Genomic DNA, 26,748 nt, shown 5'->3' with positions numbered 1-26,748 from the left:
CTAAAGTGTCACACTGCTATTACCGAAAAATTGCTGACTTTTTCATTTTTAACCACATAATTATAAAATAAATCTATTGGAATATAAATATTGTACTTACATTTCAGAGTATAGTATATAGAGCAGTATAAACAAGTCATTGTCCGTATGAAATTTTAGTTTGTACTGACTTAGCTAGTGCTTTTTATTTAGCCTGTTGTAAAACTAGGCAAATATCTAGATGAGTTGATGTACCCCTGGAAGACCTCTGTGTACCCCGGTTGACAACCACTGGACTATTGGTCTGACCAAGTATGGCCATTCTTATGATAATGATTAGAAAAAGCTTTAGTAAGAATTTCAAACACTGGAATTCTAAAAACATATCCAGAAATCAATCTTTGAACTGCAACAGAGGGCTTGTTCCAATAACTATTTTAACCATAGTTTATAGTTCCTAAGTAGTAAAGAAGTGATATTTAAAATTTAAAAGCAGAAGAAAGCACAGAGTATGTCAAACATCCTTCATAATAATATCGAGTAAATAGATCTATTAACCATGTCGAGAAAACAGCAACAAAGCTAATTGCGATTGAGACAGGACAGCCATATTGCGAGGTTGGCTCCAAACCTGGCGTTCTTTCACATGCCAGAGATAACTAGAAGAACAAAAATCAGTTCCACCTAAAAGTAAATTTGAAATACCAACATCTATTACCAGTCTCTCTCTGTGCTTAACTGAGCAGCAGATGCTTCTGCAGGAACCACAATCAAACTGGCACACAAGCAGAATTGCATGGTCAACAAAATTTGAATACAGGTACTTGGACATCAAGGTGATTAGCATGGTATAAATCCCCCCAAAAGAATTATTCTTATCAAGAGAGATCTTTTGGAGGACTCCATCATTTATATCTGTTTTTGATACATAGAAAGACATTATTAGTGCAACAGACCAGCAAAAATAAATGATATAAAAATAGAGACTTTTACAATATTGTATGAGCATTCAGTTATACAAATAAATACAGAAAGGTTCCTACAGTAACATGAATCCATAATAGATGGAAGAGTCTGGAATCATAGATAGCATGTTCTTGTCTCCATAACTGGTCACCAACACCAATATAAATTATTAATAGCATGGTCTAGTCTTGGCTATTCTCAACTTCCTTCTCATTATGGCAGAAATTCTGCCCATATTGCATATAGGCTCTAAGTAGTTAAGTGAACAGTAATTGAATTTCAAGTCATACAATTTGGACCTATTCAAATGCAAGCAGTTCTTTAAAAGGAAAAATAATTATTTTTTTGATGGCAAGAGTAAAGACAAACTGTTATATAGGCTGGGAGACATTGACCAAAAAAGTATAGGAAATATCGATTCCCTTGGAAATATAGCCATCATATAACTTGGAGAGGAAAGCATCATTTAAATTAGTGTTGAAGTTTTTCTAAAAACATTAAAAGAATCAATCATACTCATTAGATCATTTCTAACTAATACATAAACTTTTCTTGAGTGACATTTTTTTGTGTGCAAGAAGATGTTATGCTGTTCTGTAATGGCTACTGCAGAAAATGCTGACTGATGCACTTGATTAAAGCTTAACATAGCACAGGTTTCTGTGCACTTTCATTCTCCAGAATTACTTCTTTTCTGCATTTTCCAGCAGGTGTTCACTCCCTAAATATTTTATAGGTTTTTTTTTTAAATTATGTTTATTCCAAATTGCAAAGACAAAAAAATTACTTTTAATATTGGTTCCTTTCCTAATTAATCCAGATTCTTACATGATGTACCTATCACAGCACCAAGTCAGTCTATGGAATTTCAGGATATTACATAAAGCTATATAAATACATTTAAAAATGGTCAATTTAGATTTTAACTTATTTATCAGCTATAATGGTACTTGATTAGATTTGCTGTTTTCTAATTATTTCATTTTACCAGAACCAATTCCAGACAGAAACACAGAAAATACAAGCTCCAATTGACACTAATGACTGGTAGATTGAGTAACTTCTTACAAATTAATTAACTAACCAATGTGAAAACAGTCAGAGATACTGTTTCATAAACATTTTATTTTTACTTTATCAAGTGTAGTTTAATGTTATAGATATACTTTAGACTTTTATAAAAGAGAAAGTTTTACTAGCGAGGCATTACTGCAGCATTCTTAAATATTTTTAGAAAGGGAGGGTAGGAGATCTTTTAGGTTTGAAGATTAGCAGAGAGAGACTCAGTGGAGTTCTACTGTATCAAATCTGCTAGTCCCATGACTGAACTCTGATCAGATTTTAAATCAACATGCCTCAAACAAACAATATGCATAAAACAAACAAAACAGCAATGAAGTGTTTAGCATGGGTCATTCCATTTGCTGCTAAAATCTTCTGAAAAATTCTATTAATTTACACTGACATTCTATTAATATCATTTGGACATAATGGCCATACAAGAAGTGCTTTTCTTGCTGACATAAGAATAAAGGTTAAAGAGCATTTGAAATGCAGAAGTATTCATTTAATACTTTGGGTACACTACTATTGATCTGTTGACCATTTATAAAATATATTCACATTTAGAGCTTCAGCTAGTGTTTTACATTTAGTTTCTATTTTTATGAGAAAACATTTTACCAACAGTAAAAACACTTGAGCAAAATGTTTACTTCTCTATTAGTTACCATGCCAGGAGAGTTCGTAAAATTAAGAGCACAAACATTCAAAACAGGAAGTGGCTTTTCATTATAAGAATCAATTTTATTAATTTTTTTAATTTTTTTTTTTTTTTTTACAGTGTAGTGATTGAAACATATTCCATTTGAGCACAGTGGAAATTTAACCTGCAAAATTGATTTTGTATCACAATGTGCATCAGAAGAAGGCAACACTGCTGGTTCATAATAACTAGTTAAAATATTTATCTTTGAACACTGAATATTACAAATTCTTTAGAACACTATACACTTCACCTAATTGTATATACTGCTACCCCCCTTCTTATAATTTACATTCGCTTTATAAATGGTTTCTTTAAAAAATCATGTGGAAGGTACAAACAATGTAAGTATTAAACTCAAGGCCTTGAAGTTTTACAAATAATTAAACCAATGTATCAAAATGATCATAGCTCCGTGGTTACTGTAGCTGCTAGTCAGGTTCTGTAACACACTGCTCCACAATTTCACGCAAGTTTGGATTCTCCATCGCAGCTGCTACTCTCTCTTTGTCATTTATTTGCTTGTTGACTGCAAAATATCAGATGAAAAGTTAGTCAGAGCCATTTTACTGAGGAATTCTTGTATAGTAATTGTGCTAGGTACTTGACCCTGCACTGAGGTAGGTCCCTGAAATCTTTGTAGACAATAGCAATCTCAAGCAATGGGAATGGGAGGCAACAGACAAAAGGAATAAGAAATGGATTGTGGCATCTTTCTTCTATCTTATAATTTTAATTTTAAATATTTATAGGCAGGACTATAATCACTTTGCTCTATGGGGAAGAGGACTACGATTTGTATCATAGACTAGTCCGAAGAAGTGCAGCGCAGGTAGAAATGGAGATGGCAAGATAGACCTGTACAAGGAGATGCTCCTGGCATACCGGAAACACACAGGAGTGGGAAAATGACATGAAAGTGGTGTTGAACTGGGAATCTTGGATGGAACAAAGAGGGATTAGAAGGGGATGAGGGGCAGAGACGCAAGTGGGAGAATGATCACACACAGCCACTAGAAATCACTATCACTTTCATGGCATCGCTAGTCCAGAAATGGAATATGTAACACCCTGTTTATGCTGGATATTCTGCAGTCCTTAAGTAATATAAAATGTGTAGAGCCACATCCGACCCTAAATTCCTCTTAACCCTTCACAACAACTGGACAATATGGAACAAACATTGTATTTTGCTTCCTTGTAACAGAAAAGCCATCATTGAGATATAATAGCACTAATACTCATTTCTTACATCTGTGTCTATATCCTGATCTTGGGTAGGAATTGTCAAAGTTGAAATTTTATGAGCTCTAAATTTTGCTTTTAATTTCTTAGGCTCCAATATCCCTGCATTTGGGAACTCAACTACCTGTTCCCACTGAAGTTTTGCTAAAGTTGCATAGATTTTAAGCCCAGAAGGTACCATTAGGATCACCTAGTCTGCCTGCCTGCAGAACACAGGCCGTAGACTTTCACAAAGTGATTCCAGCATCAAGTCCATAACTTCTGGTTAAGCTAGAGTGTAAAAATCAAGAGTGGATGTTTAATAGCTCCAAGTGATGGAGAATCTGCTGCATCCCTAGGTAAATTGTGTCAATCTGAATTTCTCTAGTTTCAGTTTCTAGCTATGTGAATGAGAGAAAAGAAAAAACATCCCAAGCGCACCCCAAATTTTCCATGTTAAAAAAACATTCTATTCAGGTTTAGAACAAAAGAAGCGAAAGGTCAAAATCTGGCATGGGCAGAGTCTTTCGTGGTTCTTTTTTATTTGGAAAAAATTTGGTTTTATTTTAATAAAGACACAGTTTTACAATTGAGATTTTCTACGGCACATGCTTGCCAGTCCAGTCCCTCCACATTTTAAAAACCATAATAAAAATAGTCTAGCATTAATACAAGATTGCAAGATCAACCACTCAAAGTCAAGAAATTCCAGAAATGTACTTAGCTGCACATATGCAATACTTCCTATTTATTTCCCCCCTTTTAAATGTAATCCTCAAGATCTACAGTAATATATACTCGATGTGCAACATGAACAAGTTTCAATTTCATTGCAGCAACTTAAATTTTGAGATTTCCCAGTGGCATGCTTCATCCTGCAACTATGCCACTGCATTAATTCCTAGGATAGTGGGCCACACACAGAGTCTGAAGCCACAGTCATTCAATTTATAAAAATCCACTTACTGTCCTCCTCAGTGGAATGGGCACCTTCAGATATATAAATTTCCAACTAGATAAGAAATAAACAATGTTAGCCACACACAGGAATAGCTGTACTCCTGCACACTGTTGGGAAAGAGAAATATCTGTACAAAGTATGCACACTGATTTAACAATTAACATTTGTGAACCATCCTATCCTGTTGTACACAATAGGCAGGTCTCAAGCTTTTTCATCATCTAGATTTTACGAGAATGTCTTTCAAGCATCTCCCCTCCAATTTACAGCCCTATTGGTAATCATGCCTATTGGTGGTCAAACTGAGATAACCATATCAATTACTTACATGGCTAAGTATTACTAGGAAAGTACTTAAGTGCATGTTTAGTTTTCTTTCAATGCCGTTAAGCAGCTGGAAATAGGGAGGAGAGCCAGCACTATCTTGCCAGCCAGCTCTCGGTAAACCACAAGCTAGTGTTTTGTAGAGCCTGAGTTAGGAGCTGTTTGTCTAGAAGCTACAGGAACTGCAACTGTCACTTCCATGAACAGCTTATTTAAACACATTTGGAAAATAAGACCCTTTCAGGGAGGAAATCCTTAGTGATATTTACCACCCCCCCTTCTTCAAAGCTCCTTGTCACATCATTCTCAACTTTTGCCAGTGGGGGCTAATGGGGCTCTCTGTAAAAGTGTCAATGCAGTGTGATTCTGCTGGCCACTGTGAGATGATATATTGGACTAGGTAGACCACTGGCCTGATCCAATATGGTAATCCCTGTGTTCCTATTTAAATTATAGGAATAAGAAATCTCATTTCAAATCCTGACTCCATTCCTACCTCTTCAGTGCTTACAAATTCTCTGAGCAAACTCACTATAAGATCCCATTTCCCTTGTTTTTGTTTTGCAGAGAATCCTCACACGAACCGTGGAGGGCACCTTTATTCCTTAACTGGAGTCAGAATTCAAACTGATGCTGGCACGTTACCCACTACCTTACTTCCAGGTCACCTTGTCTCGCTTACTCACTCGGGAATCATTGGGGATAACAACAACCAGTTATTCCAAAAGTACAAACAAACCCAGTAACTAGTTAAACATTAATAAAATTCACAATCCCTGGACGCTTTGAAATGTTCCTGTGGCCCATAATTCTTTCCCTTGAATTAGCATTAGGAGGACTTAGATAGCTATTTGGGGTTGTTTGTTTTAAGATGTCCTATATTTTCCACAATCCATCCCCACCATGTGCACTATTTAAAAACACCAACAGACCTTTTTGACCACAATTTTAAAACTAAGTAAGCAATCTTACAGCTTGTTTCGTTTTGTCATTTGGTATTGGGCATACATCCACATGCAATCTGATATGAGAATGGTAGAAACGAATACTTTACCTTGTGCTTAAAAGGCAAACATCTCTGAAGTTTTATTCGCAAACAAAGCCCTGTTTAAAAACAAACAATAAAAACCATTTTTTTCATTGGCAAGTTCAAGGAGTTCTGTGGATGATTTAAACAATTTTTTTGGTCTGCCTAATTTCCAGCGTCACCCCTGCAGCATTCTCAGCAGAAAAACAAATGAGTGACAACGGACACCCTCTGACCCCAATATCTGGTCCTTCCAGATCATCGAGGATCAGGCAGGATAATAGGGAAGCCTGTTCTGTGCCTGCTTTGTACCTAGAGAGAGACTTTAGTCTCCAAGCACCTTAGAGAACTATCACTCCTCTCCTCTTGTCTACATTCCTGTACCAGACGTCTTTCCTACTATTGTGGCCGCACTGAACTTCTGCTGAGTACATAATGCAGCTATTTCTTTTGGAAGATACTGAACTTCTAACAAAAGAGAAAACAGTTTGAAAAGAACACAATCTCGGGACAACTTGGGGAGCAGGAAATTCTTCTGTCTCCCAAGTGTATCATCTACTCCAGGTAGCCATCCCTTGCTAATTTTCAATGTACATTAAATTATTTGTTGAACTCTGAACATGTGCTCAGTAGGATACAAACCTAAGGACCTTACGATTTAAATCTTGGATTAATCTAAAAAACCAGCAAGTGACACATCAGTAAAAAAAGTATTGACTGTTTACACTAGTGGTTCTCAAACTGGGGCCGCCGCTTGTGTAGGGAAAGCCCCTGGTGGGCCAGGCCAGTTGTTTACCTGCCGGGTCCGCAGGTTGGACTGATCGCTGTTCCCACTGGCCGCGGTTCATCGCTCCAGGCCAATGGGAGCCACGATCGGCCGAATCTGCGGACCCGGCAGGTAAACAAACCGGCCCGGCCCACCAGAGGCTTTCCCTACACAAGCAGCGGCCCCAGTTTGAGAACCACTGGTTTACATGTAACATTCAAACACAATGTTATCTAAATTAGGCCTTTCTATTGTACCCATCACTGTAGTAACTATATGCTTTTAGTGATAAATTAGGAGATTACATGCAACTAACCTACAGAGAAACATCTGAAATCTAATGTGTTCATCTTCGTAATCATTAGCATAGGGCAGACAGATGAAGAGGATGCTTGAATCCACTAGAGAGTATGACATAACAGGCAAGCACCCAGTAATTCTTTGGGACAGAAGACCACTACAAGTATGTGACCCATTTTTCAACGACCTGGAGATTAGCCACTGGACTGACCAGGAGACACTCTCAGTTACAGCAATAACTCTCCCAGCTACCAGTTCCTTTCAGAGAGTAAATATCCAGGCAGTCATAGACTTCTTAAAAATATATTTGTTTATTCTAAATTGAAAGAAAGTAAAGAGTGCCCATGCACAGGTTCTGAGCACCCTGCCAATTAGTTAAAACAAAATGCAATACCAACCGCCCAACCCTTCTATCAAGCAGCAGTAGAAATACCAACACCTCAATATATTGGCTCATGCCTCAAAAATCACTTGAAATAAATAGGCCCTCCAAGATGCCCTGGAAGTCTGGGCTACTTCAGAGCAAGGACAGGAGGGGATTCCAGAGTCCTGGGGCCTGTATGGAGAACATCCTGGCAGCCATTCCCCTCTCTATTATATCTAGGCTTAGATCAGATTTTTAATTGGTAAATGTCAGTAAATGTTGATCTCAATGTACACATACAGACCAATGAAAAATATATTTCCACTGATAAAAATAAAAATTTACAAATAGGTACAGTAAGAAAAATTATGCTTGAGAACTTATTTGAGTTCGACTTAAGGATATTTACTTTAGATATTTAGACACGTGATGTTGACAGTGTGTGTTTTAATGGTTATAAAGCTTTTACTTTTTGGATCTCAACACGTCATTAAATAATTATCTGACTCCTCCCATTATCAGACCAGCCCATAAATTTCCTACAACTGAAAATTAAAAAACTATAATTTTAAAAAAATTTAAAAATAAGCATTGATATTATCTGTCAAAATTGTGTAAAAAAAATTCAATTCTGCCAAACCCAGTTCTATCAAGGAGGATAGAAATTCAGCACCACACAGACTGTCACTCTCAGTAGGCTGGTCCCAGGCTATTTAGGGCCTACTTTAAAAAGACATAAAAATTTAAAATCAAGTAGTCTGTGCATGAGAGGAACTCTGACAAACAGCTTATGCTCTTACATGTGCTGCATAGCTGCTTAAATATACTTGCTGTAGCTCTTTCCTTTTACAGAATGAGGAACTGTGGAGAAACAGAGGTTACTCAGAACAAAAGAACACAAAGCCTGTGGAAATCAAACCGTGGCGCTCTAAAACAGTCAGCTACTTTACTTCTCAAAAATCAGATAAAAATCTTCAGACTATTTAAATACATATACTGTAAGTAATGCTCATAGAATCTGTTTTTTGTAAGGGCCTTTCTACACCAGCAAATTGCCTGGAATAGCTATTGGGGAATAGATATTCCATACTAGCTTCCAATATGAACACTCTTATTCTACACAAAGGCACTAAGTGTGGAATAGAAGAGTGTCTATACAGGGAGATAGCATGACCAACTACTGTGTTTCAAATTCACACCCTATTTTATTTCAAAATTGCTTCCCTATGTAGATAAGCCCATAGTAAATAATTAGGTAGCTGCCAGTCCTAAAATAGGCTGATTAATTCTCAACCATTTGTACTTCATTTTCCCATACAAAGAAGTGGTGTGATACTTCAGCATGATTTGCCTCTTGGTTAAACTCAAACATTTATTTTCCTTTAAGGAAAAAAAGTATTTAAAATGTAAAATGAGAATCCTTTGTCTGTGTTAACTTAGAAATATAAAGCTTGCTAATCTTGATATGTTATATCTAAGCAGCGTAACTTCAGAGAGCTGAAGTCTTGTTTCATCACAGGAAGGAAACAGGATGAACAACATCCCAACTAAGCACATAATCAAAGAAAATAAGCAAGAGTAGTATAATCTTGTTCTACTTTGTGATCTTTTAATAGTACATAAGAGGGTTTGTTTTTATTTTTAAGATCTGACAAACTGCTTTTCTTTAAACTTCTGTAGTAATGCCGGAACCATGCAACATTTCGGAACATACCCTTCTAGCCCAAGGAAAAATCAACTCCTATCAGCTATTCATATTCAGGAGGATACAAGCTGGGTAAATATACAATCCCTAGATTGTAATCAATAAAAATTAAAAATATAACTTCAATTTTTAACAGACCTAGACACAGGAGCCATCACAGATCTAATCCCATTGTATTTTCTTCAATGCAATTTTGCATGAGTAAGAACTGCTGAAGAGAGCCCGATATGTTATTTCTCTTAAATCAGTGAAGATTAATCTCTCGAGACAAGACTACACCATAAGCCACACTGCTTTACTCCCTATTCATCATATACTACCAAGGCACAGTATTACTCAACAATCACTGTTCTACATTCATTTCAACACTAATGCTTCCCCTTTCCCCATTATTTCTAAAGTCTGGCCACCAGTTATCTAAAGCAACCTTCGGCTGCTTAGCTAAGAAGCAACAAGGCAAATACTGAAGCCCTATCTGTACTGTAGCTTGTTAAACATTTTGAAACACCTAGAGCAACAGTAAGCTATTAAATGGTTTACTTCCACACCAAACCATATTACAGCTACACCTCTACCCCGATATAACGCAACCCGATATAACACGAATTCGGATACAATGCAGTAAAGCAGTGCTCCAGGGGGGCGGGGCTGCACGCTCCGGCAGATCAAAGCAAGTTCGATATAACGCGGTTTCATCTGTAACGCGATAAGATTTTTTGGCTCCCGAGGACAGCGTTATATCGGGGTAGAGGTGTATATTCAGAAATTGTGCTACAGATTACCTTAAAGGGACTAGTCCAGTATCATTGTTTGCACTACCATACATAGAAAACCTCTGGCTACACTGAACTGTAAAACAGTGGTAGGTCCATATCCGCGACAGGCATTTTTGAAAACTGCTGTCAAGCCCAATACTATTCAAACTAGTGTGGCTAGGACCTAATAGGCCGCAATCATGTACACGTAACTCACAATTCCTTTTCTTCCTCTCTTAACTCAGTGCTTCTTGGAACTACCAAAGCACGAAGAGGATTTTTGAAAGCCGTCATCCCTGAACAAGACCCACAGGATCTTTTTGCTTCATAAAATGCTATTCGGTTTAAGAAATACTGCAAAGAGCTTCCTGGCTCTTTGAGCTCTGGTCAAGTTAAAAATTTCTTTTGACTGCTTTGTATAATGCTTTCTAATATACAAGTGAAAAAATACTTTATTTTTATTAGCGTTACTCAGACGAACCTCCATTGCATTTGGTTTACTGTTACACATTTTGAAAAAAACGATTCGGCCATTTAAGGAAATATGCATCTTACCAATGAGAGTTGCCAAAGAGCAATGAGGTACTGTTGGTGTAAACCTGATAATAACGAGATATTCATCTTCCCCTATCTCGTGCACTTCGACACAACTTTCTGTTACCACTTCCAGTTCTTCTAAAGTGTTAGGCTTCTCTGGATCCCGGATAGTTCGAATTATATCTAAAGCAGAAGGACATACACCAGAAATGAAATACCTTTTATAAAATTAGAGGATTAGGGAAAAAGTCATAGATTTTTAACAAGTTGTTCTTCCCAGCCTAATTTTTTCAACTCCTCTCCAGGAGAGGCCTGGTTACTGAAACGTCTTGCTGACTCAGTTCACCCAAGAGGAGCACAAACCAAAGCACCTGTATCTCACCATGTCTGCTCCTCTCCATACAATGCAAAAATTTCTACAGTTCATGGTTAAAGAACATAGCATTTTACTACCTACAAATGGAGTGCATCAGCTCTGCACTGTTTTGACCGGGAAAACACAGACCTTACCCAGAACACAGTATGAATTTAGTTTATAGTATCTTATTACATCAAACCCTTTACCCAGGGCAATGTGATTGTTGACACCTCTCTCTTACTGAAATTGGTATGCTTAGCACTTCACAGAAGAGTAAGAAAATAAGATCCTTGACTTGAGGAACTTCTGATATATGGGTTAAGTTTTGCAAGATTGAAAGCCACTCTTGCTCCCAAAAAAGTCAATAGAAGTTGGAGAGACTAAGCATTTTCCAGGATGAAGTGCTTACAGTGTAGATTCAAAACTATTACAAATGCTAAAGGACAATTCACAACCCGAAAAAGAGATATCCTCCTGTTCACAAGTTTAGGTCATCCAATCACTGGACAGAAACAATACTATAAGGTTTCTGTGACCAAATATACACAGTGAGGAATTCATGAACAAATGACAGGATAAAATTTGTTTGTATGATCTGTCAACAGTTGCAAATAAAGAATAAATTTGTAAAAATCATTATCTGATTAATTTCAGATTAATTCAACCTTGTTAACAATCATTTATTTATTTATTTATTTTTTAAATCAACCTACTATAGATGTGGCTGGCTGGAACCCATACTACAAACCTAACCTGTTTTTTTTTTTTTTTAAAGGGAATGCCATGCAAACAGCCCCAAACTCTTTCAGTGGAAAAGCATTCCAGCAATGAACTCAGAGTGTACAAAAGGACTTTGATTACATTGTTTGAGTACTCAGTGTGGTCATCTCAACTGGCTTTATATTCTGCCCGTAGTCTGCATGAGAAGTCATTTTCTAAAAGTAATATCTCAAAGCCCTTTGGTGAATACAATATTCACCCAACATGTGTGATAGCATTTAATGCTGGCAATAAAAGCTAATATTGAATCAAATACCATAGTCACCTTTTCACAAACTTGTTAATATATAAATGGGCCAAATTCAGCCCTGTTGTAATGCCATTAACTACAGTGGAGTTAGACAAGGGCTGAAACCGACCCATTGAACTTTCCTGCCATGAAGTTTTACCGACAGTCAGTGACTCATCAGTTTACACAGTGAACTTAATGTATGTCCAGGATGATCTGTTGCGTAATAAAAATCTAGAATCAGAGTGCCTTCTTCCCAGTAAAATTCATCTCTGAACAGTGTTAAGATTTTAGAGTTACTCAGGGCTGCCCAGAGGATTCAGGGGGTCTGGGGCAAAGCAATTTTGGGGGCCCCTTCCATAAAAAAATTTGCAATACTATAGAATACTATATTCTCGTGGGGGCCCCTGAAGGGCCTGGGGCAAATTGCCCCACTCGCCCACCCGGGCGGCCCTGGAGTTACTTAGTATATTAAAAAGGCTATGTTTCAGATAGCATATGGTATCCAAATACTGAGTATCTGAAGTGCAACTAACAACCTGAATTAATGCCAATGAAAAGCGTGCCACTGATGACCCACTCAAGTCTGCAAACATCCCCCTCTCCAACAGTAATTACAACAGAGTGGCTCTAGAACGGTGTGCACAAGGGCTTCAATCTGGCCTCCAATTCAGTATTTGCTATTTTTTGCTCTTCTGGCTACAAACTAAATCTAAACTTGATTTATAATGTATGGAAGAAATGCTTTTGCCACCAGATTTGGTTTTAATATTTAGATTGTGAACTAGATGACTTGTGGTTTGGAATTGCTCCTATGTTTATAGGAAAATACTACTACAAACACAGTATTTGTATTGCATTGTTTTACAACTGTCTTGGAGAGCTGGAGATTAAGGATGGAATTTACAAAGGAGCTAGAATCCATGTAAAGGGCCACAGAGGACCCTAAAATTGGATAACAAATATTTAACACCTCAGCAGAACCTCTACTAGTTACAATCACTAGGATAAAAGTTACAGGGGCTATCAAGACTCACATTCTGAGCACATGCTGATTGCCCCCACCCATCATTTGCTCCTCAGGCCCCCTGGCCTCACCCCCCTGCTCCTCTCAGCCCCCTGGCTGGACTCAGTGCACCTCCGGCTCCGGGCAGTCTCTGCTTCCCATCACCTGTGGGGCCCGTCTGTCTCCCGGGAGCTGAGCTTTCTGGGACTGGTGCAGAAGTCTGGCCAGTCTCAGCCAGGTGGGTGGGTGGGGGGGGGGGGAGGAGGAGGGGTGACAGTGTGGGGGGCTTGCCTGTGTCTTGAGATAGCTTGGCCGGGGCAGGCCTTAGCCTGGCTGATCTTGCCACTCCTGAGGGGCCAGTGAGTGCGGCCGGGTGGCAGGGCGTGGGGAGTGGCTCTCTGGGGAGTGCTGGGCTGTGAAGGGGCAGGGTGGATCTGTGTGTGTGTTGAGGCACCAGAGAGTGGGGATTCTGTGGGGGGTGCTGGGCAGTTGTGGTGAGGCTGTGGGCAAGGGTGGTGTTGTGCGGGGTGCTGTGCATGTGTGTGTGTGGGGGTGCTGGGCATAGCAGGTACAGGGGGGTTCTGGCCACAGGGAATTGGGGGGAAAGGGTTCCGGTTTTGGGGGGGGGGGGAGGGAACTGTGTGGCACGGCAGGGGCCCGCCCCCAAGGGGAAGGGGCATGCTGGCAGCACAGGACTGGGCCACTGTGCATCTGGCAACTGCCGGTTTGTAAATAGTGCCCTCACACTGGGCTGGGCAGAGCGGGGCCGCCCCTACCATGCCATGCCCCATTGCCTCTGGCTGGCTCCTCGCTCTGGGGACTAACGTCCCCACAACATGCTCCATTGCCTCCAGGGGGGCCACAAATATATTTGGCACCTGGCACACAAAAGGTTAGTCTGGCCCGTCTGCCCTTTCTGGAGCTACCAGTCTCGCATTAACTGCCAAGGGTGTCTGGCCTGTGCCCTAGCCAGAGGGATGAAGTAACAAGGTAACTTCCCAGTTGAGAGTGGCTCACCTTACACCAGAGCTGAGCAGCGCAGACAGCTTCCCACCCTGCACAGATCTCAGGGCCAGGTGGGTCCCCAGGCACCTCTCTCTCTCTGCCCCACTGCATCTGGCCACCAACAACCCATTCCAAAGCTCTCAGTATCCAGAACACTCACCCACCCCTTCCTCCAGAGCAGCCACCCACCTGCCAGGGGCACCAACCCATCCGCCCCTCCCCAGGGCAACCACCCGCCGGGGCACTGCTCCCCCCAGGGCACCAAACCACCCACCTGCCAGGGGCACCAATCCATCCGTCCCTCCCCAGGGCAACCACCCGCCGGGGGCACCACTCCCCCCAGAAAAAAGAAGAACAGGAGTACTTGTGGCACCTTAGAGACTAACAAATTTATTAGAGCATAAGCTTTCGTGGACTACAGCCCACTTCTTCGGATGCATATAGATGTCCCCCCAGGACACCCACCAACCCACCCACCTGCCAGGGGCAACCACCCATCTGCCCCTCCCCAGGACAACCACCCGCCAGGGCACTGCTCCCCCCAGGGCACCCACCCACCTGCCAAGGGCACCGACCCGTTTCCAGGGCACCGCTCCCCCCAGGGCACCCACCCATCCGCCGGGGGCATCAATCCATCCGCCCCTCCCCAGGACACCCACCCACTAGGGCACCGCTCCCCCCAGGGCACCCACCCACCTGCCAAGGGCACCGACCCATCCCCAGGGCACCGCTCCCCCCAGGGCACCATAGGACTGGAAGGGACCTCGAGAGATCACCTAGCCCGGTCCCCTGCCCTCGGGGCAGGGCGAATTACCTCGACGCGCCGCTCCCCGCCCCTGTGCCCAGCCCAGCCCCCGAGGCGCCGCCTGCCCCTGCCTGCGCCCCTCGCCCCGGCCCGCGCTCCCGGCAGCGGCTGCGATAGTCACCATACACCTCGAGCGCTCTGTCCTGCTCCATGGCCGGGCCCCCCTGCGCATGGTCCCCGCTATGGAGCCCGGAGAGCCGCAGCACCCTGCCCAGCGTGTGCGACAGCAGCCCGGACACCAGCGACATCCTTCCGCTCCGCCATCGGAGAGAAACAGCCCCGCGCGGCCACCGTCCCTGCTGCCCTCCCCGGCAGCTTCCGGATAGGAGACGGCGAGCGGGCGGGGCCAGACCACGAGGGGCGGGGCATAGAGGGCACGCTGGGGAACGGGCAGGGGTTTAGCCAGGGCCCGGGCTCCTAGGGGCGGGGGAAGAGCTGGGAGCCTGGAGGCTACTCCGCCCCGCCCAGCGCGTTCCTGGCGTGCAGCTGGGCCAGGGGCAGAAACCTGACTTGAGCTTTGCAACGATTCAGTGTGTTAAAGCCTTGCCCAGGCTGGGGCGAGCAGCCTGCCAGTAGCCCCTAAAACATTCATACCTGGGCAGCGTTTGTGGGGGGTGCAACCCCTGCAGGGTGACAGCACATTCTAGAGATGTCAGTAGCAGAGTCTTCCCCAGGAATTGAAATTACAGGGGGTGTTTGAATTTATGGGGCGGGGGAAAGAAGGGTTGGAAAATGACTACATTGGCAACACTGCGGGGGTACTGACCACTGGAGGAGGATGGGACAGTTGGGGGGTCTAAGGAAATCCCTCAGTGCTGTCAGGTTTCAGAGTAGCAGCTGTGTTAGTCTGTATCCGCAAAAAGAACAGGAGTACTTGTGGCACCTTAGAGACTAACACATTTATTAGTTGCATCCGAAGAAGTGGGCTGTAGTCCACGAAAGCTTATGCTCTAATAAATTTGTTAGTCTCTAAGGTGCCACAAGTACTCCTGTTCTTCTTTCAGTGCTGTCAGTTCATTTGTACTGTAGTTTAATGGCTGGTGGCTGAAACAATCTGGATTTGAGCAGGTCTGAAATTCCATCCAGCACAGGGCAAGAGTGGTGCCTAGGCTCTGATCTTGCAACAACCTCTACTAGCACAAAGAACAGGAGTACTTGTGGCACCTTAGAGACTAACAAAGTCCCCTTCCTTGCAGCTGCCAACTCAATGCGGAACGGGGGCCAGTGAACAATACAGTACAAAACTGATCAGCATCTAAAATCGTGGCTGCAGCAGACATAAAATCCCAGATATAAACCATTTGTTGGGATTGTTGCTCCTCTGTTTCTCCTGCAGTGAGATCAAGAAATAGGTTAACTGGAGAACAGCCTGGTGTCATAGATACATACACATCTATACTCCCAGTTAAACCAGCCTCCGACTTTATAGTTTGTGAGGTGCACAATCTAGCTGCTGGAATTTAAATACTGTTGTAGTACTTGCTTTGGAGGACTACTAGGTGTTATTGTTTTATTTCCAGTGGGTATTTTACACCAGGAAATTTTATTATAGAATGTCTTGGTGGGGGAAAGAGTCATGGGAATGTTTTAGGATAATATTTTGAACCTATTAAATTTGAGTTTCCCCTCAAATAAATGATAGCGTTGACACACGCACAGGAGCAGAGTAAAAAGTCTCTGGCACTCTGCTTTGAGAAATGATGCTACTTTCAAACATTAGTACCCTGTAAGATTTTCAGAGAGCAGCTGATAAAGTGGTAAGCTTCATCTCCATTACAAAATGATTAGTCAAGGTCAAACCAGTTAGGAGTTACAAAATAGAAGATGGATGGTTGGACAATGGGAGTTATGGGTTAAGTTTGATCCAGGTTCTAGGCCCCTTCCAAACTCCTTGAGTCCAGACTACTTGCTCAAATGTGCGTGTCCCCAGCTCAGTGACTAAGACTGCATCTGAGGTTAGGAGCCCATTGAAAACAGAAGTCACAGCATATAATGCTTCATCTAAAATGGACTAGCTAGCAAGCAGCCTATCCAGCGATCCTCCTGATCTGAGCAGACAACTCGTCTCAGTGTGGAGTGGCCCCAGACTACCAATTCCAATCACATGCTTCTTGGTTGCACTTCACAGCTAGCACGCACGAAGACTACAAATCCCAGCATGCAATGCTCCATGTGGCGACAAAGAGCCTCTAGTCTTTAGCGCATGGCATTCTGGGAGTTGTAGTCTCAGTGGCATGTCCACTTCCTAAAGCGAAGAGAGAGATTTCCGGGCTTCCTCGGACCCAGCGAGTCGCATCAGATTGGCCGGAAGTAGTACCCTGCGCAAGATGGCCGCGGCCCTTGTCCCCCCGCTGAAGCCGGAAGTTCGGTCTGGGGGGGAGCTGGCTGGCAGCCCCTAGGAGGATGGAGGGCGCGAAGGGGGAGCTGCGGGTGCTGCTGGTGCCCCTCGCCCGGGAGGCCCGGAGCCCGCTGGGGGACACGGCCCTGGTCAAGCTCAACAGGGCGCAGGACGCGCTGGGAAGCCTGCTGGCCTCGGGGGGGCTCCACCTCAGGTCCCTGGCTTGTGGCAGGGCTGGCCGGGCCCGCGGCAGCCCCACCCCGGGACCGTGGGCGGAGTAAGTGGCGGGTCCGAGCGCAGGGGCGGGGCGGGGGTCCCGTGGAGGCCGGGGTCCGCGGCGCTTGGGGCGGGCACGGCGGGATCCGAGCCGCGCTCCCGGCGCTGCGCTGGTCTCCTGCTGTCGGCCCTTTAACGCCGTCACGGGTTGTTGGGCGGCGCCCTGACGTGTCCGCGTCTCTCCCGGGGCTGGGTATGGTTTTGCTAATCGCCACAGGGATACACCGAAACGTGTTCTCCGGGGCCGTCTTCAAACCCTCACAGCCCGAAATGTGGGAGACGGAATGGAAGGAGCGAGACTGCAGAGGGCAGTGCTTCTATAGCCTGGGAACTTTTAAGTCAAACGTTTTGAATGAAAATTCCCAATTTCCCACGTTGAAACATTTGACTCACATATTCCCAGGTTTGGGGAAATTTCCCAGGCTCTAGAAGCACTGTAAAAAACTTTATCTGGGAATTTTTCACCAGATGTGGGAAATGTTTAGCGCTAGGTTGGGAAAAGTTGTCATCACAATATAGAAGCACTGGGAGAGGGCTTGCTGTGACCCAGTAGCCCCCTCTGTTTGTCCTTTGACTGCAGAGATGTTAACCGGCCACTCTCCCTGGGATAAAAACAACGAGGAGTCCGGTGGCAGACGAACAGATTTATTTGGGCATAAGCTTTCGTGGGTAAAAAACCCGCTTCTTCAGATGCATGCACCCACGAAAGCTTATGCCCAAATAAATCTGTTCGTCTTTAAGGTGCCACCGGACTCCTCGTTGTTTTTGTGGATACAGACTAATACGGCTACCCCCTGATACTTGTCTCCCTGGAATGGCTTTTCCAATATGTGCTAACTACTTATTGCTAAGCTATCTGTTCCAGCTTGCATTTTGCTGTGACCCTGGGAGAACTTTTCCCAGACCTGAAGAAGAGCTCTGTCACTGTGTAGCAGGCACAGCTGGAAAGCTTGTCTCTCTCTCTCTCACGCCAATATGAGTTGGTCCAATACAAGATATCATTTCACCCACCTTATCTTTCTGAAGCATGGCAATCTCCTCTGTCTTGGAACACAGACAAACTGTTACAGCCTGCCTGAAAATTGAAGCGTCACTGACAGCTTAAAAATCACATTATGTTTTGAAAGCGTTGTGCCTGTTATTGTTACAAGTAACTCTTATGGTCACTATAACTAAAATAGATAAAAGAGCAAGAAAATATTTTTCCTTTTTAGTGTTTAGTTTGGACATTTGATAGCACTTTGTGTGTGTATATTTCACTGTTTTCCTGTCAGTGCCCTGGTTTTATGTGTGTGTGTGAATAAAACACCACACTGGATATTTTTAAACTGCTTTGTTATGTTTTCTGAACTGTGGAATCGATTGAAGTTGGAAGAGAATAATGTGAATAAATGTAACATATTAAATATTGTTATTAAATATAGCTTCATGTGGGAGGATGCAGAAAATAATGATCCACAAGGAAACAAGCCAAAACTCCTGGCTCTTAGTAAAAACAATGAACTGTTTGTCTATGAGCTCAATAGAGAGGATGGAAAATCTGACACAACTGCCTTGTACAGCTGGAATGAAGAGAGACTTAAAAAACTTCTGGAAGTTAAAAATATTAGTGAGTACATTCAATGTATATTCCATATTTTTAATTTCTTGGTGATTATGGACCCAATCTTGCAACAACTATTAACATAAGAATGGGCTGCAGGATTGGGCCTTAGGAAGGTGTAAAATATTTTCATGCTGTCATTTTTAATGTTGTGGGTTTGGAACTCATCGGTAATGCTAATGAATTTGTTGAATGGCAATGATATAAATATTACAGACGATCATGCACTTCACCTGATCAAATGAAAATAAGAAGGTACTATAGTTGAGACTATTCTCCCTGATCCTGCAGAGACTTAAGCATATACTTAACTTTACACAGTGACTAGCCTGTTGAAGTCACTGTATAAAGTTAAGCAGATGTGTAAATCTTTGCAGGATTGGGGCCTTGATACATTAAATAACTTTAAGATCCCCCGCCCTGAAGTCTCTTTGCTAAAATATTTTATTTTCAAAATTAGTATTTTTAGTGCCTATCAAAATGTTGTTTTGTGTTCCCCATGTTGGCTTTGTGTAGTAGAAGTTGGTTAAACAAATTAGTGCTATTCTTGGAACTGTTCTGACCTCAGTGATCTTGGCACACTACATTGATCAAAAGGATAAGACAATGAATTTAAGCTATAAAGTGTCTCTCCAATCAAAACTACCAATTTGGATATGTAAACAACTTGATTCTTTAAAAATAATTTTACAGGTCTTTCTTCAATATCGTCTGTGAGGATTCTGTCATTTAAAAAGAACACATCTTTGCTACTGTTGAATAACTTTATTCTTGTGCACCTTGAGTTTCCTGGAGAAGATACAGAATTACAGGCACTTGACTGCTTTATCCTTGATTTGTCTCCACAAGCTTTGGAAAGAATAACAGATGTGAACTTTTGTAGAGGGGTTCTATTTTTGTTAGATAACTCTGGCTGGATATGTATCCTTTGCAATGGAGACTGTTTCCCAATATAATTGATCAAAAAATGTAAAGTCATCCTGTGAAGAAAAAGAATGTGGATAACAGGTAAAAAATATTTCTTGAAACCCTTTCAGGATTAAACACAAATTTTGTGAAGGAAATTCAAGCCTCACTATTTTGAAGTTATTTCATCCATCTAGTCCATGTGATAGCATAGTTCAGTGTGAAAAGCTGAAGTACAGGTACCAACACGGTCTCACCAGGCCAGTGGAGCTTCATTATTACACTGTAGAAGCTAACTTTTCGGTCTCTTGTGGCAGGATGATAGCCATTTGCTTCACAAACTGTTCAGCTATCTCTATTCCCAGCTAATTTTTCTTACACTGTATAATAATCCCATTATTTTGTTCTTCCAACTGTGTTTTGCAATAAGCAATTGCCAAAAAAATGTGAATGCACTTTTAGAGAGGTCTAGCGTTTTTTAATAGTATTTAGATTTTAATTGATTTTTAATTACATTCCTAATGGTTTTACTAGTAACTTCTAAATATTTGTTTAAAGCAATTTATAGGTTGTACTTTCCAAGACAACTAGATACAGTCGTTCAGATTTGATCAAATTCTGTAGCTTGTTGTCCTGCTTAAATAGCAGTGGTACAATTTCTCATGAGAAACTGGAGTCCATTGCATCGTTTTTGGTGGCTGACTTCTTGTTAATGCTCCTACTCCTTGCGATCCAGAATTCAAAAACAGGCTTGTGAACATTTTTCAAGCAGTCTCTCACCAATACTCCAATATTGATTACGTTAATTACTATTCAGAGAGATTGTTTTACTTCAACTTCAATCCACTCAGTCTGTTGTTCCAACAACCTTGCAATTTGTACTGCCAAAATTTAAAAAGACCTCTTCTGCTCTAGTCATTGTTAATTAAAACTGTACTTTGCACAGTTTTGCTTTTATAATCAAAAACACATATTGTCGAAGAGTGAAGTTTGGGGCAGCAGGGAGAGTGGATATAGAAATGGTGTTCAATATGTGCTCTGTTGGCATAGAGTTTCTAATTAAATTGGACTGTCAGCTTTTTATGAAGCAGGGCACACGTCATACTTTGCATTTTATACAGCACCTAGCGCAATGGAGCTCTAATCCTGATTGGGCCTTTGAGTGCTACTCAAAAACATCATAAAAAATTAATAATTATAAATACCTTGCTGTGCAAGAACTTGAAGACTATATACATATACACCTGCCTTGGGAAACAAAGTACAAGAAATTCACTGTCCTATTTTGTTATGTATTGTTTGCTTGTTGACTAGTTTGAAACCTGTCACTTTCTTTGACTTTGGTGTAAAGACATATTTGATACAGTAGATGGTGTGCATCTAGCAGATGTTGACGTTGCACTCTTCCAAGCAAATGTGGATGATGAGAACAAGAATACAACCATCTTATCTCCCCTCACTTCAGTAAAGGTGTCGCACGATCTCAATGTCGCTGTGATTGTTAATTCCTCTAATTATGCCATTTCTATTGATCTAAATTTGTATTTCAGGTATGTTTGCTGCAAAATTTTAAAATAAATTTTTATGAGGCTAGCTAGTTTTAAATTATTGCCAAACTTCCATCTGTTGCGATCAGAAGGCAAATTCTCATTAGCGTCCATTTGGGTAGGACTGGGCACGAGATATGGTAAAAGCATATTAAAAAATCATGTTTCTTCAGAGTTTGCAAATCCGTGTGCTTCAACATATGTTCTTCCACTTGAGCAAGCAGAAAAATAGCCTTCATGTACTATTGCTATAGGAGGCGAGGGATATCAGATAGCATTGGGTAGTAGCAGCTCCTTGAAGTATCTACAGGTATTATATTGGAACTGCTTAGCAATTTAAATTTACCACCTCTATTTGATAACTGCTGACTGAAGATTTGACCCTGCAAGAATTCCACGCCTGAAAGAGGATTGCAGAATCATACTCTGGGATTGTATTATGTGAATGCGTTTATATGAAATGCTGTTGAGTTTAGAGAGAGGACCACTTCTCTGCAATATTATCTTCCAGTTTTTCATCAGAATAATTTTGTGACTTTATAGAATAAATATAAAAATTTGCATTTTAAAAATAGTCATTACAATTTTTGGAGGAGGTGTAACTTAAATTATTTTTAATATCTTTATTTGCAGAGAATTCCCTGGGCATTTATTTTGTAAGAAAATTTTTCAAAATCTTCCTGTGACACGACTGGAAGGAATTGATGAGGATGACCTTGCTAGCTCTGACTGCAGCATGAAACTTATGAGGTTTTCTTTCCGGACAGACAGGTATGTAAATATAAATACCTTCTAACACAAGCGGTGACAGTTCCTGCTGCATCATAATCTAGGTCAGAGGTTCTCAAACTGGTGGGCAGACCTCCCTGGGGAGGCATGGAATGTATTCTGAGGGGGCGTGAGAAGCTTTAGGAAAAAACTGCGCACATTTTACCCACAGCAATGAATAACTAGCAAAGCTGGTTCCTCCAGACATACAAGGTCCTCCTTCAGATGGCGCTGTGCATTTGACTCTAGATAGCACTGTGCATTTTGACGGATTTCTGTTAAGCTTCCATAGTATTATACAAAGTTGTTGCCATCTGTACGTTAATCCGTTTGCTACGATGCGGTGTGCACATTTAATTGTAAGCATTGACTGCAATCGGAGTTTTGTTTTTGCTCTTATTACAATAGATCATTGGCTCTGTTTGAATCAATGACTTACTGTTTTTAATATTTAGTGAGAGTTGCATGTTAGGGTTTTTTTTTATCAGTATATGTACTTGTGTCTGGGAGAAGGGGGCGTAAACTACAGACACAAAGAAGGGGGCACAATCAAATAAGTTGAGAGCCACTGATCTAGGTGATTCAAATATTACTAGATTACTTAATTTTAATTACAAATTTTGCAAGTTCTGAAATCAGCTGTGCACAAATTTGTTAGCTCATCTTAGTTTAAAAATGGTGTGGTCCTTAGGTCACTGCTAGGAAATTAATTAGATGGGCTCAGTCCATTTTCCATGGGCCACTAACCAACCTTGAGACAATAGTGTCCTTGTCATACTACTTTGACTTAGATTTTAACAGTACCGACAGACGTGTCCTATTACAAGTCCCCCCAGAACTTTTTATATGCTTGACATAGATGAATACATATCCTCTTCCATAAGAATGGCCATACTGTGTCAGACCAGTATCCTGTCTTCTGAAAGTGGCCAGTGCCAGATGCTTCAGAGGGAATGAACAGAACAGGGTAATTACTGAGTGTTCTATTCCCTTTCGTCCAGTCCCAGTTTATGGCAGTCAGAGACTTAGAAACACCTGGAGCATAGGGTGGCATCCCTGACCTTCTTAGCTAATAGCCATTGATGGACCTATTCTGCAGGAACTTATCTAATTCTTTTTTTGAACCCAGTTATACTTTTGGCCTTCACCACATACCATGGCAAAGAGTTCCACAGATGGACTGTGCATTGTGTGAAGAAGTACTTTCTTTTGTTTGTTTTAAACCTGCTGCCTATTAGTTCCATCAGGTGATCCCTAGTTCTTGTATTATGTGATGAAAGGGTAAATAACACTTCCCTATTCACATTCTCCATGCCATTCATGATTTTATAGACCTCTATCATATCTCCCTGTAGTCATCTCTTTTCTAAACGGAACAGTCCCAGTCTATTTAATCTCTCTTCATATGGAAGCTGTTCCATACCCCTAATCGTTGTTGCCCATCTCTGCACCTTTTCCAATTGTAATATATAATTTTTTGAGAGGGGCAACCAAAACTGCATGCAGTATTCAAGGTATACCAGCATTTTAATATTTGTATATACCATGGCATTGTATACCAGCATTTTAATATTTTCTGTCTTCTTATCTAATCCTTTTCCTAATGCTTCCGAACGTTCTGTTAGCTTTTGTGACGGCCGCTATACATTGAACAGATGTTTTCAAAGAACTATTCATGATGACTCCAAGATCTTTATTGACTGGCAATAGCTAATTTAGATCCCATCATTTTACATGATGATGTTTTCCAATGTTCATTACTTGCATTTATCAACATTGAATTTCATCTGCCATTTTGTCACTCAGTTTAGTGAGATCCCTTGTTAAATCCAAAGTACTCTTGAGTAATTTTGTATCATCTGCAAATTTTGCCTCTTCGCTATTCACCCCCTTTTCCAGATCATTTATGAATATGCTGAACATCACAGGTCCCAGTACAAATTCTTGAAAGACCCTGCTATTTACCTCTCTCCATTATGAGAACTGACCATTTATTTCTACCCTTTGTTTCCTATCTTTTAGCCAGTTACTGATTCATGATAGGACCTTCCCTCTTATCCCATGGCAGCTTACTTTACGTAAGAGCCTTTGGTTAGAGACCTTGTCAAAGGCTTTCTGAAAGTCCAAGTATACTATATCGACTAGATCCCCGTTGTCCACATGCTTGTTGACTTCTTCAATGAATTAAAATAAAAATAGTCTGAATGTGTCTTGTTCACATGTAGTATTTTAATTTTTGTATTTTAACTATGATGTTTAGCTAGTCTTAGAGATAAACAATATACTATTAATATTAACTTCTTAAATCTAAAGCTGTAACAGCTTTATGTAGTCAAAATAGTTCTCTTGATTCGATGAATGTCTTATTTACCAAAGGTTTATTTACCAAAAAAACTTACGAAGTCCTTGAGTAATTCTATGAGAAAATTAAAAACAAAGATCAATACTGAACTTAGTGAAATTTATGAGCTAATGTAGCTGTAAGCATACAACTCAGTTGCACCAAGTAAATAATCAGTATTAAAATAGTTTTAGATAGATTACTTTGCCAGTATTTTGAGTGCAGGATTTTGGATGTTGTCCATAAATCTTAGTTTATGGTTTTTGGTCAAAGTAACCTTTTAAAATTGAAGCCTGTAAATGCCTTTCGTTATCGTGATTTTGGTGGTTGTACGTTTTTCTCTTTTTCTCAAGGTCATGGAAAGCACACTTGTCCTCGCTATATAACACGTCAAAGAGACCTCACTCTCCAAATTTGGTGTCTAACATTGGCTTACCTTGGTACCAGTACCTTCCCCATCTTGAACATTATGATTATAAAATCTGTGAGACGTCTGAGAAGATCTTGTCCTCCATACCACAAGACATTGTCTATATCCTTTCCGAATCAACAAAGAAAGATTATGCAAATATCAATGAGGTAGGAAGACAATGGAAAAAAATCCATCCAGGAGGCCTAGAAGAAATGATGAAACTTGAGTGTAAATCTGTGACGGGATTTAGTGCACTGTTTGCATTATCAGCAGGTGACAAAGGATTGATTGTTGCTCTGTGGGACTTAGAGACACAAGATGTTACATATTATCACATTGGCAAAAACTGTATTTATGTGGATTGCAGTGGAGAGGAGCAGTTGTGTGTCATTCAGACAGGTGAGTTTTTTGGTTTTAACTAATATGGTGAAGACTTCTGTTGAAAACATTTTGATCTGTACTAACAATATGCTTCCCCTGTCTACCTAATATGATTCTCCCCAATTCATAATGCTTTTCTGCTGAGGCTGAGTGTCATATAGGGCCCTACCATAGCTTTGTGGCCCTGTTTTAACAGAAATTCAGTATGTGTAAATTAAAGAAATTGGTGCGTAGTTTGTAATTTTTTCATATACTGATTTAGATGAATTCACCAATTATAGTGAATAATTACATTGTATAGAAAAATCTATAACCGTCCAATTTTATTTTCAGAGTTTAGATAGGAAGTACAGTTATATTTGCTAAATCTATGCTTTATTTTAAACCCTGCCATTTAGAACATTAAGTTTCAAAGACAGCGATTTATCATATGTCTTGTTGTAAGTGAGGGGCTTCATGAAAAGTTTAGTGCCAAATCCTGCTTTGAGGTATACATTTGCACCTCATATAAACTCCACTGGGAGTTGTGTGTGCTATATTTGAAGGCAGAGTTTGGCCCATAAAACGTGGGCCCTTCCTCATGGCTAGGGTTGCCAACTCTGACTGAAGCTATTCCAGGAGATTTTTTCCCCCCAACATGACATAATGTCATTTTCTTAAAATATCCTATTAAAATCTCCTGGATTGCTTTCAGTGGTCTCTGGGAGATCAGTGCCGATTCCGGGAGACTCCAGGCCAATCCTGGAGGATTGGCAACCTACTCATGGCCTGTGACCCTGAATCTTAATCAGATTGGGGTCTCTCTGTTCAGTGCGTTTTTCCTTTCTTTTTTGGCTGCTTTGTTTCCCCTGTATTTTCCCTTAGTTTCTCCTTATGTTACCCCCAGCGTGGATGTTTTTACTTTTGCTGCAAAGTGAGCAAGTGGCAGCCTCTTTTGATCTAGGAATGGGCCTTTTGTAATTGCTGCACAAGCAGGTAGTTCATGCTTTCCTCATAGGTCACACACGCGAGCTCCATGGAGTGCTTAGTGAGTTTCCTTGCCTCCATGGATCTTCATTATGAAACCTGAATCTGTCTACTAACTGATATTCTTAGTATAGTGTACATCGTATTAACTAGTTTGTTAAATGCATTCTTTTATCTGCTCGAGAATCTTATGTTTTGAATATCTGAATTTGACCTTAATCCAATGATTGGTTTTTGTTTTTTTCATCTAAATCCGTGAACCGTTCTGACTTAGTACCAGGAGAGAGAAGGTAGGTGAGGTATTATCTTTTACTGGACCAACTTCTGTTGATGGAAGGGACAAGGAGGAAGGAA

At 41.1% G+C, this 26,748-nt stretch overlaps 2 protein-coding genes across 9 annotated transcripts in view; one reads left to right on the top strand and one right to left on the bottom strand.

The window, feature by feature from the left end:
• Window positions 1–867: 867 nt before the first annotated feature.
• Window positions 868–15,216, bottom strand: CIAO2A (cytosolic iron-sulfur assembly component 2A). Of its 2 annotated transcripts, XM_005300679.4 has the most exons (5): window positions 14,978–15,209; window positions 10,692–10,856; window positions 6,274–6,323; window positions 4,901–4,946; window positions 868–3,239 (listed from the first exon to the last, which is right to left on the bottom strand). In XM_005300679.4, the coding sequence occupies exons 1-5, from the start codon at window positions 15,102–15,104 to the stop codon at window positions 3,142–3,144; spliced, it is 486 nt and encodes a 161-aa protein (XP_005300736.1). In that variant the 5' UTR covers window positions 15,105–15,209; the 3' UTR covers window positions 868–3,141. The 2 variants fall into 2 exon arrangements, with proteins under 2 accessions (XP_005300736.1, XP_042712466.1); XM_042856532.2 differs by lacking the exons at window positions 868–3,239; window positions 4,901–4,946; window positions 6,274–6,323 and adding an exon at window positions 8,479–8,537 and having other exon boundaries at window positions 14,978–15,216.
• Window positions 15,217–17,136: 1,920 nt separating this feature from the next.
• The window catches only part of SPG11 (SPG11 vesicle trafficking associated, spatacsin), a 59,739-nt gene continuing 50,127 nt past the window's right edge, over window positions 17,137–26,748 (top strand). For 5 of the 7 annotated variants that reach the window (XM_065559102.1, XM_065559104.1, XM_065559106.1 and 2 more), the window contains exons 1-6: window positions 17,137–17,471; window positions 18,895–19,079; window positions 19,767–19,994; window positions 21,331–21,529; window positions 22,160–22,297; window positions 24,989–25,446. In XM_065559102.1, coding sequence (XP_065415174.1) covers window positions 17,260–17,471; window positions 18,895–19,079; window positions 19,767–19,994; window positions 21,331–21,529; window positions 22,160–22,297; window positions 24,989–25,446 — 1,420 coding nt within the window. In that variant the 5' untranslated portion in view covers window positions 17,137–17,259. Of the gene's footprint in view, window positions 17,472–17,540; window positions 17,664–18,894; window positions 19,080–19,766; window positions 19,995–21,330; window positions 21,530–22,159; window positions 22,298–24,988; window positions 25,447–26,748 lie in introns of those variants that run through there. The other 2 variants (XM_065559108.1, XM_065559105.1) reach the window with 2 other exon arrangements.

Source organism: Chrysemys picta, chromosome 10 (assembly GCF_011386835.1).
Source record: "Chrysemys picta bellii isolate R12L10 chromosome 10, ASM1138683v2, whole genome shotgun sequence".
NCBI classification, from domain to species: domain Eukaryota; kingdom Metazoa; phylum Chordata; order Testudines; family Emydidae; genus Chrysemys; species Chrysemys picta.
The sequence above is the reverse complement of the archived record's forward strand: the minus strand, read 5'-3'. Positions and strand labels throughout refer to the sequence as shown.